This window comes from Heteronotia binoei, chromosome 14, assembly GCF_032191835.1.
Source record: "Heteronotia binoei isolate CCM8104 ecotype False Entrance Well chromosome 14, APGP_CSIRO_Hbin_v1, whole genome shotgun sequence".
Taxonomy (NCBI): Eukaryota; Metazoa; Chordata; class Lepidosauria; order Squamata; family Gekkonidae; genus Heteronotia; species Heteronotia binoei.
The window spans coordinates 8,253,616-8,266,673 of record NC_083236.1 but is presented as its reverse complement, the minus strand read 5'-3'; the positions used below and the strand labels follow the sequence as shown (position 1 = coordinate 8,266,673).

The window sequence follows — 13,058 nt, the reverse complement described above, 5'->3', positions numbered from 1 at the left end:
TTTTTTTATTTTAAATTCAAATATTGGAACATCATCAATGAGACACCAGGTTGTGAAAGACCTCCTCCCTCCCTGCCCAAAATCAGAAATTGGATTATTATAAAGTCTGACATAGCTTCCAATAAAAAAGGGGGGCCTAGGGATTGTAGGACACTTCAAATGCTCAAATTGTTCAGACTGCTTATTAGTGGAAGAGGGCAGGGTGTTCTGCAGTCCTAAAGATGGTTAAACAGCAGATCTTAAACATTATTCAAATTGTAACACACCCAAAATTGTGTATGTCATCATCTACCCATATTCTCTCTACATGGGACTGCCCTTGACACAAATCCGGAAGCTACAGTTAGTACAAAATGCAGCTGCAAGGATCTTCCTGGAGCTTCCCAGGTGGGAACACATCCAACCAACATTACAACAACTGCGCTGGCTGCCTATAGCATACCTGGTTCACTTCAAGGTTTTGGTTCTCACCGTCAAGGCCCTATATGCCAGGGGCCACCGTACCTGTGAGACCACCTTTCCCCAAAGAGCACTACGGTCAAGTTTGCAACATCGCCTGTCTGTCCCTGGCCTGAAGCATGTTAGGTTGGTCTCAACCAGAGCTCTGGTTCCTAAGCTATGGACTGCTGGAGGAGATCAGGGCCCTGCGAGTCTTGCTACAGTTCTGCAGAGCCAGTAAAACTGAACTTTTCTGGATGGCCTTTGTTAATATTGTCAAGGCTACTGGCAAGAGCGACCTAGCTCTCCTACAGGTGACACTATTATAAAGAATCTATGCTGATCCATGTCATGTGCCCGCTACTGTGGACTGTACTCTACAGAATACTGACATTTGAGCACTTTAGAGTTTTTATAGTCTATGACTGTAATGACGTTTTATTGTATTTTTGATGATACTTTAATTTTGATGACATTTTAATGAAATTATTTAATGTAATGTTAATATTATTGGAAGCTGCCCCAAGCCATTCGCGGGAGGGACGGGGATAAATTAACAGAAATAAATAATAAATTTATTAATTTATGTAGGATATAGTATGCATTCCATCCTCACACAGATCATTGAGCCTAAGTCTAAAATAAGAAATAAAAATGAACTTTGGTGATGCGTTTTATGCACCATTGATATAAGGCTGAAGACTTATGTTTTTTTGGTTCTCAACAAATTTATTAGACATCCACATAATGAGAATGTCCAGACAATATTAATGCAACAAGAATCATACTGTATTCATAAATTAAAGAGCTATGATCCATATGGACTTAATCAAAGTCTAGATCTTACCAGTTTTGTTTAACATATATAATACACTAATATCATTCAGGGATTGAGGATGCAATCTGAGTATATAGCAGACTTCTGCTAGGGTTTTGGTTGCAGAATATGTGAAATAGAAATGCACGTAGTTAAAAAATAGGATTCTGTTTCTTGTTAGCATTAGGGTCCTTTAACAGAACATACATTAAAGAGACCCAATATAAACGTAAAGCTTATCAGTTCTGTTCAACTTGAATGACATAACAAACATTGTCTGAGGCTATAATCAAGGCACATGTAGATCTTTGCCAAGGTTTATTTGCAGAATATGTGAAATAGGAATGCATATGGTTGTAAATTAGGATTCTGTTTCTTTTAAGCACTGAGAAGCTCCATTACCTTGAATTCAAGGTCTGGGCTTCTTCCCAGTGAGTAGCTAACACGTAGGGTTGCCAAGTCCAATTCAAGAAATATCTGGGGACTTTGGGGGTGGAGCCAGGAGACTTTAAGGTGGAGCCAAGAGACATTGGGGGCGGAGCCAGGAACAAGGATGTGACAAGCATAATTGAACTCCAAGGGAGTTCTGGCCATCACATTTAAAGGGACAGCACACCTTTTTAAATGTCTTCCTTCCATAGGAAATAATGAAGGACAGGGACACCTTTTTTGGGGCTCATAGAATTGGACCCCCTGGTCCAATCGTTTTGAAACTTGGGGGGTACTTTGGGGAGAGGCACTAGAAACTATACTGAAAATATGGTGCCACTACCTCAAAAAACAGCTCCCCCAGAGCCCCCGAAACCTCCAGATCAATTCCCCATTATACCCTATGAGAATCGATCTTCACATAGGGAATAATGAAGTGCTCAGCAGACGTTTCCCTCCCCCCCCCCTCCGTTTCTGGCGACTCTGAAGCGAGGGATTGGCCTCTCTACTCACGAGTTGCTGCCAACTTCTTCAAAGTAACACAGACACACCATCCCAAGAGGAAACCTTTCAATCAGAGACTGAAGCCTCCGGAGATGGAAAGGCACATGGTCCTCTGGGGGTGGGGCTTCCCCCCGCCAGCCAACAGACTGGGGGCGGGAAGGAACCTGGGAAAGCGGAAGAACCCCCGCTGGGACCTGGGGATTGGCAAGCCTACTAACACATGTTCAAAATGGAGTCCATTATACAGCCAGCATCAGTCTCAAGGTAAGTGGAACCCCAGAGAGTCCAGGAAGAAGGTTCAGAGAGCTTCCCTTGGTTCAGAAAACTAACCACTCCCTTTGTTGGGATGACCATTTGTCTATTCCTGTGTAGCAGGGAAGGTGACCAAGCTATCTGCCCAGAGAGCTTGACATTGCTTACTCTGCAAAGCAGGCCAAGTACAATGAGTTTCAAAAGAAAACTGTGGGATGATGCCCGTCTCCAGAGAACTATTTAATTTTACTATTAGCAGTATACCCTACTTTGGATGACAAAGTAGGGTATTTTTTTTAAGTCAAATTTCCAGCTAATTGTTTCGTGCCGGTTATGATGCTAAACTGTTTTCTTCTGCTCTTTTATGACATCCCATAATTCTTACATTTTTCTACTGCGGGAATGTCAATGAATACAAGCGTTTGTGTGAATTTTGCTTGTTTTATCTGTTTGCTGAGACAAAACAATAGAGGCAGACAGAACATTATAAAGAAACTCATAGGGTGATACCAGACAGCCGGTTTGGGATGACTTCAAGCTGTCTCAAAGAGAGCCGGCCGGAAATGGAGCGCCCCGGAGCTTCCAGACAGCACTCTGAAAAGGGGTGGGCCATGGGCACCCAGGGAGCATCTGGAACACTCTCACATCATGTCTGCGGCTCCCTGGGTGCTCTCCAGGTGCCTCCCGGCTTTCCAGACAGCCAGGGAGGCACCTCAGAGGTGCCCCAGCGAAAAGGGACCACTTTGAAAGTGGTGCCTTTTTGAACCGGCTCCCAGCAAGCTGGGGGTAGGGCCAGGACGGGGATGGGAGGCAGATACCAGACAGAGATGGGAGGCAGATGTGGACGCACTTTTTTGGTCACCTGCCTCCCGTCCCCCGAGCAGCTTTAAATGCCTGTCTGGTATCACCCACTGTGACCCTTCCACCTTTGTGACAGCTTTGTTTCCAATTTCTGCTAGCCATAGCTCTATCGCATTGCTTATTATATGGCTCATCTTACAGATTGCATCGATTGGCATTATGTAATCCATCTTAAGCCTCAGTGAGAAAAGGCATAATGTAAAATTAAAAATTAAATTAAAAATCTGAAGAAGTTCAGAAAGGTTCCTACTTGTCTGCTGAGAACCAGCAAGGTCACGAAGAATATGAACAGGGACATGGGACCCATCGTCTTCAGATCTTTCAGAATTCCTGGCCTGTGGAAAAAAGACCAGGCTCAGATTTTTGGGAAAATGAAAATGTTCCACTAATTCTGAGTCCAGCCATTGCTTCGGAGTGTTTTGTATCAAGGAAGGGCTCTTTCTACTGGAGTAAAATGCTCTTGCTAGGGAAATGCAGCTGAGGTATCAAACCCCTTATCTGTGGAAAAGGTTGCTGTATTAATTTCTAACAGCAAACGCAGACTCTTGACAGCATGAGATGGCTGGTTTAATGTGCTGTCACTGCAAACCTGAAAGAGAGTTCTCACCCTTACTGTTATAATCTTTGGTCATGTCCATGGTGTTACATTATTTTTATTATTGCTATTTTATAATGGCTAATAGTTGCCAACAAGCTGCTAAACCCAACTAAATTGCTCCCCCGAGAACCACCCCCTATGTCTTTCCTCTGTTCCTCCACCCACTCTCCCAGTGCATTTTGCATCATGCTCATGCCTCCATGAAGCTCAGAGCACCATATGTGGGTCTGTGAGGGACAGTCAAGGTCAGCATAGAAAAACAGACTACTTTGCATTTTGTCACCTTTACCCAGTACCTCGGGGAACCAGAATTAAACCTTATCAGAAAATAAGGAAGGCACTGACGTTTTGAAGTAAAAAAACAAATATTAAGTTTATTAAGCACAGAAGGCAAGGAGGATAGGAAATAATAACTGTTGGCTGTTTATGAAAATCAGTTGGCAGGCAGGAATTCAAATAACAAATGATCTTAGAATACTAGAGATGTCGGCAGGCTATAGTTTTAACATGAAAACAAGCAGTGTTTCTTTCACTCCGGAAAGCATTCTTGGTTAGAGAAAGATTCATAAAATAGTTTCAGGTTTTTCATATATAAATCCTCACGCACTCACTCACAGGACAGACTGAACTCGTGACAGATATATATTTGTGAGTTTCCTGCATTGTGCAAGGGGTTGGACTAGATGACCCTGGAGGTCCCTTCCAACTCTATGATTCTATATCCCCTCACAGACCCTTTGCCCTAGCAGTCAGGTACACTCCAGACTGCAGAGCAATACCCAGGAACTAACACCCTTGAGAGCTATTCACTCCAGCACCTCAATCCCCTTGTGGTAAGTCGCACACAGCTAAGATCTCTGACTTCTGGGATTTCCACTTTTTGTCTCTCTCCCAGTGTGTTTGTGTTCTATGTTAGAACCAGCAGCTTGTCTTTTGGCACTGACAGAACTCCTCAGCAGAGCCTTAAAGTTTCCCTCTGCCTTGTGACACGATGTGCCACAGCTTTGAGAGTTTTCCCTCAGAAAGAGCTTTGGATTTGCCCCTTCTCACAAATTAACTCTCTTCCAGACAGAAGCTATAAAACCAGTTCTGTCTCAAGGAACTGAGCTGACAGTCTGTTCTTAGCTCCTATCTCTAATTGAACTTCAACCGAACTAAACACTGAGAAGATTTACCCCCTCTGCCAGCCTCCTTCCACTGGATACATTCATTTCCATGGAAGCAGCTCAGTCAATCAAAGTGAGTTTTTCAACCCGGACTCAGATAGACTGCTTTAAGTCCATCACAGGTTCTCTATAATTTCAATGTTTCATTCACACAACAACCCTGTGAGGTTCTTAGGCCAAGAGGATGTGACTGGCCCAAGATCACCCAGTGAGCTTATTGTCAAAGTGGGGATTTGAAACCCAGGTTTTCCCAAGCCTAGCCTGACATCATCAGCACTACTCCACACTCCATCTAATCACATGCAACACTTTCACAAACAATGCATGATATAACATTCTCATGTTGTACCCTCACCTCACTGGCTAGCAGAGGCAGGGAGACACACAACACAGTGACGTTCTGTCATATATTGCATTGAATCCCACAGATCCATTCTGCTAACAAAAGTGCATTCCTTCAGAGCAACCTGATGCAAAACCCCTTCCTCAAGATGCTCCAAACGCCTTGTTTCAAGTAAAAGCTCCTTTGGCTGGAGGAAAGCACCTCTGCTAGTAGAAGGGATCCATGGAATCCAACTTGCTATGCTAGATGTTTTAAGGAGGAAAGAAGAAAAAGACAAGAAGGAGTGAGTCTCTGATTCTTATAACATTTCCTTTGGGCCAAAGTTGCTCCTGAATTTAGGGATCACTGAGCAGCCTACCTTTTGAGAGGTGCCTTTGTATATAGGAATTTGCTGTAGTCATCCAGCACAGAGCCATGGGTGTGAAGAAGAATGACATTGTAGGATACCACAGCAACCAACATGATTGCCATTTTCAGCTCATGGTTTATCCGAAGGAAAACGGAACAGGAAACCAGGCCCAGAATGCAGCTGTAGATAAAATACTAGAAGAGGGAGTGCAAACCAAAGAAGAATTTACACACTCAGCTACCAACAATGGCCTAGTTCCCACTACAATTGCCATTTCTGTGCACTGTAGAACTGACCCAAACCCTTTTTAACACAGAGACTGAGTAATTCCTAGGTCATCACAGGGAAGTGACCATGGCGTCAGTGATACTTCCCTCTCCCAGGCTCTGTCCCACCCCCAACAGTTCAGAGATTGTAGAGGCACAGGCCTGGCAACCCTTTTTGTGGAACTGCACTTTCACATGTTCTTTTAAATTCGACAGAATAGAGCTCTTCATACCCATTTGCTTTGGTTTATTCCATGCAACTGTAAATAACTTTTGAGAAACTACAGGCAGGCAAAGTCCTTCCTATCCTATTGTTACCTCAGCTGGGAGTGAATGAGTAGTAAAGACCAGGCCTCATTTTGGGCAGCAGCTCACAGCAGCAGAGCTCTGGAACCTCTAAATTTTATTGTGCTTTTCCTCTCTCTTCCTCACCCCTTCCCACAATACTTGCTTCTGGGCCCCACTGCTTAAACCCCTGTGAGAATTTTGCTGTACTCTTAAGATCTGACAAACTTTCTAATATTTTTTCCCCCTACAAAAATGGGAAAACAAAAACATAAAAAGTAGACAGATGTAAATCTTCATTACGCCACTGTGGCCACATAGGAGAAAGTAATTTTAAAAGTATGATGCGAGTAAGGTTTTATTATGACAGTTATAATTAAGGAAGCATATTAAGGTAGATGCGGTGCTGATATAATATAGTACACCTTCCAGTGATGTGAGAGATGTGTGGCATATGCAAATGAATTGTTTAATGAGCTCCGGCACCTCTTTTCCTATTAAATGACCCCTGGTAAAGACCTTCACACAATGGCTGGCCTCTCACGCGTCACCACTGTGACATGGGATAAATCCATGGAAAACTGCTGTAACACAACTTCATAGCAACATATGAAAGAGAGCCACCGCCAATATAAATGCAGTTAGGATGTGGATTGAAAGCTGCATTCCTGCAGTAGTCCCATGGCACCAATTAGCGTTTTCTTCAGAGTAAACATACATAGTATCAAGGTGCTGGCTTCTTTACATTTAACAGGTTGATATTGTGCTATAAAACTCAGGGAGGGAGTTGGGATGGTGGGTCTCTTGTATGAAATGGTAAACACATCATCAGAGAAATTATACCAGTGGAATGGAATTGGTGTGGGAGCAACTATGGAGAAGACGGCAACTACACTGCTAGCGGTGTGCAGAGAAAAGGTCTCACGTCATTTCTCCACCAGCAATAATTGGAAGGTAATGGTGACAAGCTATAAAAAATAAAGAAATAAGGTACAAACTTACTGGTAGGAAAAAATAATTGTCCTGAATATACCAGAGAGCCTGATCCCTTGCAACAGGAGAACTTGCATTTGATGAATTTAAAATGGGGAGGAATTCAGCCACATCGTCTTCATCATACAAGAAAAACTAGAACAAGCAAAGATGAGATCGCATAATAAAGCAGGAGTCCAATGACACCTTAGAAGCTTAACGATATTTATTTCAGCATAACCTATTATAAATCAGGCGCACTTCATCAGGTATGTACTTTTGAGGTCTTTGTGAAATACACATCAGGAAATAATCTAACATCCATCTGGTTAACAATACATTGGCATTTTTATATTACCTTATGCTAGAAATGTTGTACCTTATTCATTATTTTTAAGCATCTTCTGTCATAAAGAAGCTGCAACTGAATTATATAAGGTTGCATACAGAGAAAATGCTAGTCTTCTTAAACCCGCTGAAACTTCATATTTGAGAAGTTGAAACCACACATGACTAACACTGAACAGCTCCTTAATTGTCTATGACAACAGTAACATGAGACCAGTCCAAACATTTTGTCCATGGTTGTTGATGCTTCCTGAAAATCAAATTAGAGACAGGCTGGAAATAGGAGCAACGTCAAATCACAGGCCCTTGGAACAAAATAGGGATGAAATGCAAATAACCATCTCAATACTATTCAAGAGGTCAGGTTCAAAGGAGATGTCATGGGTACAAACCAAATTTCATGTGTTTGCTTCCTTCATGTGCCAACCAGGGGGCAAATACATAGAATAAGTTTCTACTTCCCCTTCATGCGGGCTGTTGCCTAGCCCACTTTTCTCCCAATTTGGTTCCAATACTAGAATTCAGTCAACTGGGAAGAAAAATGTCTGAAGCAATGAAGCATGGAGGAGAGGCTACTGGTCAGTGGCTACTAGCCATGGTGACTAAAGGGAACCTCCACATTCAGAGGCAGTCACCCTTCAAATTCCAGTGTCGGGACTCAGGAGGCAACATCAGGGGAAAGCCTCAACCTTGCCAGGAACACCCTGTGTGAGGTAGGATGCTGGAGTAGATGGACCACTGGTCTGATCCAGCAGGATTATGTTCTTATGAAGTAAGGAAGTGAAAGGTGCAGCAGTTACCCCTTTCAATATCAATATTACCCCAAACATGTAAACAAGAAAGAGACATGAATAAACAGTTGTGGCTGTCCTTCATACACCATGAACATCAGTGATGTAAATGATACCTTAACATCTGGCATGTTTCAGATATTTATTATCTATTAACAATTTTTTTACCTTGCCTTTCTGCCCTCATAGGGCCACCAAGCTAACTAACAAAATGAGGCCGTTTTCCCACTTACCTTACCCCGCAGCGACGTCCCTCTTCACCGCGCTGCGTCTGCGCGGATTTCGCACAAACTGCTGCGCAGCACCAGGAAGAGCCGCCAAAAAGCAGTTTACATTTGCGACGCAAAAGCCCCGGGACTATGCGGCTCTTCCTGGTGCTGCGCAGCAGTTTGTGCGAAATCCGCGCAGACGCAGCGCGGTGAAGAGGGGCATCGCTCCGGGGTAAGGTAAGTGGGAAAACGGCCTGAGACATACAAATTAAAATTTCTTCTTGAGAGCTGTTAAAAATCAACACAACAAAGACATCAAGAAAGCAATTTAAAACCAAAGCTTAAATAAGTACAAAACAGAAAACCAACAGTTAAAATGTTGGGGAGAATCTAGTCCAACCCCCTGCTCCATGCAGGATCAGTCTAAAGCATCTTGGACAAATAACAATCCAGTCATGTTTTGAAACACCAGTCAGCTTCCACAGCAAGAACCTGCGTCTGGCAGACCCCACTCTGAAGCCCTAACTCCTATGCCCTCCTCAATCTCAATCACAAAATCTCCAGGAATTTCCTACTAACCTGGAACTGGCAGCCGTAGTTAGGACTGGCCCCAATGAGTTCTCCCTCAGAGACCTTTAGTGATACTTTCAGACCAGCACACTTTCTGATAACATTGTTGAGCTTAAGCACAGGACTTCAATCTCACTTTCCCTCCCTATCTCTCTCTCTCTCTGTATCTGGCCTGCTGGTACAGGATACCATTCTCCACCCCACCCCCCATCTCTGTCTGTTTCCCTTCCAGAGGAGGATGCAGAGGAGTCCTCAGTCAATCAAGGGAGTCCTCAGCCAATCAAGAGAAAGCCTTCCACCCTCCCTTAGCCAATCATGAGAAGGCTTTCTCTCTCTCCTCTGCAAAGCAGAGAAACAGGCAGCTTAGCCAGTGGGAGAATAGGGAGAGCCATAAACTGCCAGAACCAAAGTTGGTTGCCAGAAGCAGTTCGGCTGGCTAGCAACTGCCAACCAGGCGGGAGAGAGGAGCAGAGTCAATGAAAGGCCAAAATAGGACTTGAAAGGGCCTCCCCCACAGCCTTTTACTGAGAGAACCAAGCTTGGTTGCTTTTTACTGAGAGAAGCAAGGTTAATTGCCTAGCAGCAGCCACTGCCTAGCAGTTTCCCCAGAGGGCCAATCCTCATCTGTCCTGGGGCCACCAGTGGGTGGGGGAAAGCAGAGTCAGCCAATATAACGCAAGAGCAGTTGACTGATGGTTTGGCGGGCCAAAGGCTGATGCACCACAGCCCACCCAATCCCAACCAATGTATATATATAAAAGGAGAGAGAGCCTGTCCTCTCTCAAACACACTCACACACACATATTTGGACAGTGGGGAGAGTAGAGAATGATGTAAGTTGCTTTCATCCCCACCACTGTGGAGAAAGACTGTGGAGAGAGAATTCAGCACCCCCACCCTGACGGCCCTACTAGTAAGTGCTATACTAGTGAGACTCTGTGGCTGGACAATTTTTAAGACAACTGAAAGTTTGAGGAAGATCTTGCTCCCCAGTTCACATAATGTATACCCACAAGTTTGTTTTTAGGTATCACTGTTCTCTCTGGTTCAACAGACTTTGCAAGTTTCCCCAAAAACTCAAGTTTTCTGAGAGAGAGAGAGAGAGAAAGAAAGAGAGGAAGGAAGGAAGGAAGGAAGGAAGGAAGGAAGGAAGGAAGGAAGGAAGGAAGGAAGGAAGGAAGGAAGGAAGGAAGGAAGGAAGGAAGGACCTGTAAAGCAGGTTTTCCAAAACATTTCCATTTTTGGAGGGGGGGCAGGTGATTTTTCGTTGATTCCTTCCCCTCCATTGCCAATATTTCACAATCCCTTTATGTCTCAGCACTAAGTGACGCTTTGCGTCAAGCCAGGCAGCTTTACTCCTCAGTCCACTGTTTTTAAGCTCATTCTCTGCCTTGTCCCTTCTCATTTAGTCACACTGTCACTTTTTGAGTTCCGTCTTTCTTAACATATTGAAACTGTTGACCAGTACTGGTTTCTCAGAACTCTGTCTCCCCCAATTCTTTTGCATCCCATTGTTTACTCTGCAGCTTTCCTTCATTTACTTTGCCACTGAGATCTCCTGCCTATCTTAGCTTCCTTATCTCTTCACAGTTCAGAGCCTGCCCTATAAAACAGTTCCTTTCCCTGAGATCTGTGTGTGAAATACCAGCTAAATCAACACGCTTCCCTTCCCACACAGAAACTGGATTACATTCTGCTGGTGTTGCTCCCCAATCAGTCAGAATGCTTGTGAACATATCAGGCAGCTGGCATCAGGTTTCATCACATAATCAGACGTTGTCTGCCATACATGTGATAGGAAGCTACAGTTCTAACTACAGTCTTGTTAAAGAATTTTGGGATTCTTAAATGACTGAAAACCCATTGCATCCTCCTCATCACTGAAACTGTTACCTGTGACAGACTTCAGACATCACACAGACAAGTTGGAAGGGTGAAAAAGTGTAGCGGGAAGGACAACAAAACCTTTTCAAGCTTACCATATTAAAGACTGCCATCGTTAATATTATAGCTGTGGTTATCAAAGTGATCATGATCCGTAGCCAGGGGTGGTTTGCAATAACTCCTGATGACTTCAAAACCCACATAAGTGAGTCAGAGACTTTCTTGTTGCATTGCTGGATAAGAGGTACATGAAAAATGCATGCCTATGATTATTCTTGTTTTTCTGGACAACTGACAAAACAAGAATGTTAGCAAATCTACACAAGGGAAAAAAGGAGGCAACTTAAACAAAAGCAATTGGGGAGTATCAACGACTTGCAGTGACAAATTCTTTTATATTTTATTATTTGGTATTCTGTGTGCATCTGCTCCTGGAAGTCATGGTGACTTCTGGTGACTGACCTCTACTGGAAGATATTCCAAGAGGTGGCTGAATAAAGCCTGCCCCTGCCTTGTCCTCCTGGCTACTGGTGTTTCAAGAAGGTCTCTCATCCAAGTACTTGCCAGAGTTGACTCTGCTTAGCTTCTGAGAATCTTATTCATTTGAATTGATTGGAATTTGTACAAAGTTACAACATTTTCCATACTTCAGCCATAAGACAGGAGATGACTGAGGAGATGACTCAGAATCGTATTCAGGTCTACTGAATGGGACTTACACCCAGGAAGATATTCTTAGAATGGCACTGCACCTGCATCACAGATTTATAAGGGCTTTAACCACATGGGGTCGCTGGCCTTCCAAGACTTTTCATCTGGGTGCAGGGGATCTAGCCAGGAGACACTGAACATTGACAGTTCCATAACAGTCTACTCTGGTGTAAACCACATAATTGCAGGTCAATGGTGTTCAGAGAACTGGCTCATCAATAAGGATGCAAAAAGGTTCACCTGCAAAATACACTTGTGGAAATAGCCTGGAATCTAGGACTTTAAAGATGAGAAATCAGCACCTTGGGCAAAGCTCCCACCACATGCTCTTACACTCTGCCATAGCAATGGCATCACGTTGTGTGGGAACAGAATATGCACTTCCCTGTCTTTGGGCTACTTGTTGCTTCTGCCACTCCCTTCTTCCCCCATCATGCCTGATGCTTGGGACTCCCTCTTTCACACCACTTCCTCTTCATGTTCAGTTCCTTAAAGAGCTTCCCCCCTCCCCAGCTCCCTTGCTGATGAGCTGCACTAGAGCACTACATACTGAATAAACGGAACATCCATGTTTAGAGGTAGTAACTCTCTGAATACTGGTGCTGACGGGGTGGGGGGGGGAATAACAAGAAGAAGGCTTTGGCCTTTGTGCCCAATTGTAGACATTACAAGGGCATCTGGTCAATCATTGGATTTAACAGGATGTTGGACTACCTTGATTATGGTCTGATACAAAATGAGGATTGTGATAGTCACATATGGGAACTCATTTATGTCAAAACTATGGTAGGGAAGAAAAGGACTGAACATGAACATATGAAGCTGCCTTATACTGAATCAGACCCTCGGTCCATCAAAGCCAGTATTGTCTTCTCAGACTGGCAACGACTCTCCAGGGTCTCAAGCTGAGGTTTTTCACACCTATTTGCCTGGACCCTTTTTTGGAGATGCCGGGGATTGAACCTGGGACCTTCTGCTTCCCAAGCAGATGCTCTACCACTGAGCCACCGTCCCTCCCCTTACAATAGGGATTGAACCGTCCCTATATATGACTGCTTACCAAAATGAATTCCTTATCCTCCCCCTGCCCCATTAAAAGAACAGCAGTTACAGTATTTGCTCTGCAAAACTAGGTATACCATAACCAAGAGAGAGGATCATATTACATTCATATACAAGTTACAGTTATGTCAACTAAAACAATTGGGGAGGAGGATATAAAACATTCTTAAAGGGGTAGCATTTTACATTCAGGCCCCCTTCCT

At 43.8% G+C, this 13,058-nt stretch overlaps 1 protein-coding gene across 2 annotated transcripts in view; it reads right to left on the bottom strand.

Annotated features, from left to right (window-relative positions):
* Positions 1–13,058, bottom strand: part of ADCY2 (adenylate cyclase 2) — a 218,435-nt gene that overhangs the window by 48,276 nt on the left and 157,101 nt on the right. For both annotated transcript variants that reach the window (XR_009556182.1, XM_060253774.1), the window contains 4 exons: positions 11,178–11,315; positions 7,311–7,436; positions 5,767–5,951; positions 3,552–3,636 (listed from right to left, as the gene is read on the bottom strand). Coding sequence is in view for 1 of the 2 variants with exons in the window: in XM_060253774.1 (XP_060109757.1) it covers positions 3,552–3,636; positions 5,767–5,951; positions 7,311–7,436; positions 11,178–11,315 (534 nt within the window). In the remaining variant the exon portion in view is untranslated. The remainder of the gene's footprint in view (positions 1–3,551; positions 3,637–5,766; positions 5,952–7,310; positions 7,437–11,177; positions 11,316–13,058) is intronic.